Source organism: Neovison vison, chromosome 6 (assembly GCF_020171115.1).
Source record: "Neovison vison isolate M4711 chromosome 6, ASM_NN_V1, whole genome shotgun sequence".
NCBI classification, from domain to species: domain Eukaryota; kingdom Metazoa; phylum Chordata; class Mammalia; order Carnivora; family Mustelidae; genus Neogale; species Neogale vison.
In genome coordinates this window covers 214,492,593-214,496,318 of record NC_058096.1, presented here as the reverse complement: position 1 = coordinate 214,496,318, position 3,726 = coordinate 214,492,593, and the positions used below count along the sequence as shown (strand labels likewise).

General features: G+C 41.2%; 1 protein-coding gene across 1 annotated transcript; it reads left to right on the top strand.

The window, feature by feature from the left end:
- LOC122910749 (olfactory receptor 10H1) lies at window positions 1-948 on the top strand. The gene has a single exon (XM_044255371.1). It carries the CDS (start codon window positions 1-3, stop codon window positions 946-948), a length of 948 nt encoding a protein of 315 aa, XP_044111306.1.
- The last annotated feature ends 2,778 nt before the right edge of the window (window positions 949-3,726 follow it).

Below are 3,726 nucleotides of genomic sequence, written 5' to 3'. Positions count from 1 at the left end.
ATGCAGAGAAGCAACTTCTCAGTGGTGACTGAATTCATACTGGTGGGTTTCTCCACCTTCCCCCACCTTCAGCTGATGTTCTTCTTGCTGTTCCTGCTGATGTACCTGTTCACGCTGCTGGGAAACCTGCTCATCATGGCCACTATCTGGAGTGAGCGCAGCCTGCACACACCCATGTACCTCTTTCTGTGTGCCCTGTCCATCTCCGAGATCCTCTACACCTTGGCCATCACCCCACGCCTACTGGCTGACCTGCTCTCCACTTACCATGCCATTGTCTTTGCAGCCTGTGCCAGTCAGATGTTCTTCTCCTTCATGTTTGGCTTCACCCACTCCTTCCTTCTCACCATCATGGGCTACGACCGCTATGTGGCCATCTGCCACCCCTTGCGCTACAATGTGCTCATGAGCCCCCGTGGCTGCTCCTGCCTGGTGGCCTGGTCCTGGGTTGGTGGCTCTGTCATGGGGCTGGTGGTAACCATGGCCGTTTTCTGCCTAACCTTCTGTGGACCCACTGAGATTCACCATTTTGCTTGCCATGTGCCACCACTGTTGAAGCTGGCCTGTGGAACTGATGTACCAATAGTGGCCTTGGGTGTGGGCCTGGTGTGCATCACTGCCCTGCTGGGTTGCTTTCTCCTCATCCTCCTCTCTTATGCCTTCATCGTGGCTGCCATCTTGAAAATCCCTTCTGCAGAGGGCCGGCACAAGGCTTTCTCCACCTGTGCGTCCCACCTCACTGTGGTGGTCGTGCACTATGGATTTGCTTCTGTCATCTACCTCAAGCCCAAGGCTCCTCAGTCTCTGGAAGGGGACACTCTGATGGGCATCACCTACACAATCCTCACACCCTTCCTCAGCCCTATCATCTTTAGTCTCAGGAACAAGGAGCTGAAAACTGCCATGAAGAAAACCTTCCTCAGCAAACTCTACCCAGAAAAAATATGATGATCTGCGAGGAATTATTTGGAAACAGCTTAAATCATGTTATCAGATGCTACCATTAGAAATGCAATAACCTGTATTTATCTGATGCTTTAAGGTTTACAAGGACCTTTGAAGGCAACATTCAACTGTACACACAATGGTTAATCAAATTTAAGAGTGTATTAAGATGTATGAGATGGTGATACACAGAGAAAATCAGACTTCATGATTCTTACCTGCTGCAGGGCACTTTACTAGGCAGCATCAAACCTAGGATCTGTTCTTCTCCTGCCAGAGGTCTAATTACTTCCACAACTATTAATCCATATTATGAAGAGAAATGGAGGATGTCAGTTTCCCACCTTCTACTAGGCAGCAATGGGTACCTACAACATGGATTTTGCAAGGTTACAAAAGACTAAGCCAAATTATAACAGAAGAGAGCAAAGCACCCAAAATTTCAGCATTTTACAGATCTGTGCAACAGCAGTTAGGAATAGTAATAAAGCAAACTCAGAGAAAAAAATCATGGAAAACTCTGCATTTCAAGTGTGTATCTCCACAGTCAGTTCAAGGAAAAAGTCCCACTGTGAGAAATCACCTGTTGTGTTAGAAAGTGATGTGAAGATGAATGGATAAAGATGTGGTATATATATACAATGGAATACTATGCAGCCATCAAAAGAAATGAAATCTTACCATTTGCAATGACATGGATGGAACTAGAGGGTATTATGCTGAGTGAAATAAGTCAGAGAAAGACAATTATCATATGATCTCCCTTGATATGAGGAAGTTGAGAGGCAAAGTGGGGTTTTTGAGGGGTAGGAAAAGAATAAGTGAAACAAGATGGGATCAGGAGGGAGACAAACCATAAGAGACTCTTAATCTCACAAAACAAACTGAGGGTTGCTGGGGGAGAGGGATAGGGAGAGGGTGGTTGGGTTACGGACATTGTGGAAGGGATGTTCTATGTTGAGTGCTGTGAAGTGTGTAAACCTGGCGATTCACAGACTTGTACCCCTGGGGCTAATAATACATTATATGTTTATAAAAAAATTAAAAAATGTTAAAATCGCATGTTTTCTATATATTTTTGATGAATATTTGGAATATACCAAATAAAACACAAAACCAGCTAGAGAACAACAACAAAAAAAGAAAGAAAGAAAGAAAGATGGGGCGTCTGGGTGGCTCAGGGGTTAAAGCCTCTGCCTTCAACTTGGGTCATGATCCTGGAGTCCTGGGATTGAGCCCCACATTGGGGTCTGCTTGACTCGAAGCCTGCTTCCCCCTCTCTCCCTGTCCCTGCCTCTCTGCCTACTTGTGATCTCTGTCTGTCAAGTAAATAAATAAAATCTTAAAAAAAAAAAAAAAAAAGAAAGTGATGTGGAAACCAGGCCAGTGGGGAACTCTTTGTTGAGCCACAATAAATGCAGAGTCCAGGATAGAGGGGTATTTCATGATCAGATCAGCTTAATGCTTCCTTGTAGGCATGAGGAGGGATTTATACTACATAATATTACATAATATATATAATTTGTTGAAAATATGTATATTTAAGAGAATAACAAATACTACATAATATCACTTATATGCAAAACCTTAAAAAGGTGAACTTGTATAAAGCAGAGTAAAATTGTTTGTTACCAGGGGCTGAGGCGGAATTGGGAAGAAGTTGTTTAAAGGTACAAATTTGCAACCAGTAGATCAATAAGTCCTGGAGGTCTTACCCAGAGCATAGTGATTATGGACAACAATACTATATTGGTAACTTAAAAGTTGCTAAGAGACTAGATCTTAGTCGTTCCCACCACAAAAATGAAATGATAATTAGGTGACATGATAGAGGTATTAGCTAATGATACAGTAGTCATCATATTGCAATATACAAATGTATCAAATCAACACATACTATACCTTAAACTTACACAATGTTATGTGTCAATTATATCTCAATAAAAAAAGGTTTCCTTGAGGCACATGGCTGGCTCAGTTGGTAAAGTATGTGACTCTTGATTTGATTGACTCTTGGTTTGATTTTGAGGTTGTGAGTTCCTGCCCTATGTTGGGTATAGAGATTACTTATAAGTAAAATGTTTAAAGAAAGGTTTCCTTAAATTGTTTCTGTGTATGAATTCATGAAATTTAAAAAAAAGATTTTATTTATTTATTTATTTGACAGAGAGAGATCACAAGTAGGCAGAGAGCCTGAGCAGAGAGCCTGACAGGGGCTCCATCCCAGGACCCTGAGATCATGACCTGAGCTGAAGTCAGCAGCTTAACCCACTGCGCCACCCAGGCACTCCTGAATTTATGAATTATTTTAAAATAGCAATTTATCATAATACTTAATGGACACTAGCTTATGGTGTTACTGTTGTACATAATAATACATGTAATTAAAATGCACAAAAATGCACAAGCAATAAATTTCAAATTGGCCAAAGCTAATAAAAATACATTTATTCATATTTAAGTTGAATAGTAAACAATTTGTCATTTGTCCTAAAGTTGAATGCAGTTTTTCTTTACAACTTGAGCAATAAAAATATCCCATGTTATCATGAAGTGGGGGATGTAGGAAACAACTTCAGTCAAAAGTGGGAAATCCAGACCGTCCTCCTTTGCAGAGTGTACACTGCACTGCATATTTCCTATTACCCCTCATGTACATTATCTCATTATAGCCTCACAATAAGGGATCAGGGCACATAAATTCACATCCACTCCATTTGACAGATGGGAAACTCAGGGTTAAAATGTTTGGATGACTCATACAACATCATGCAACTTAGT

Bases quoted from the DNA above. Each gene is read 5' to 3' on its own strand.
- LOC122910749 (XM_044255371.1), top strand. From the start codon at position 1: ATGCAGAGAAGCAACTTCTCAGTGGTGACTGAATTCATACTGGTGGGT.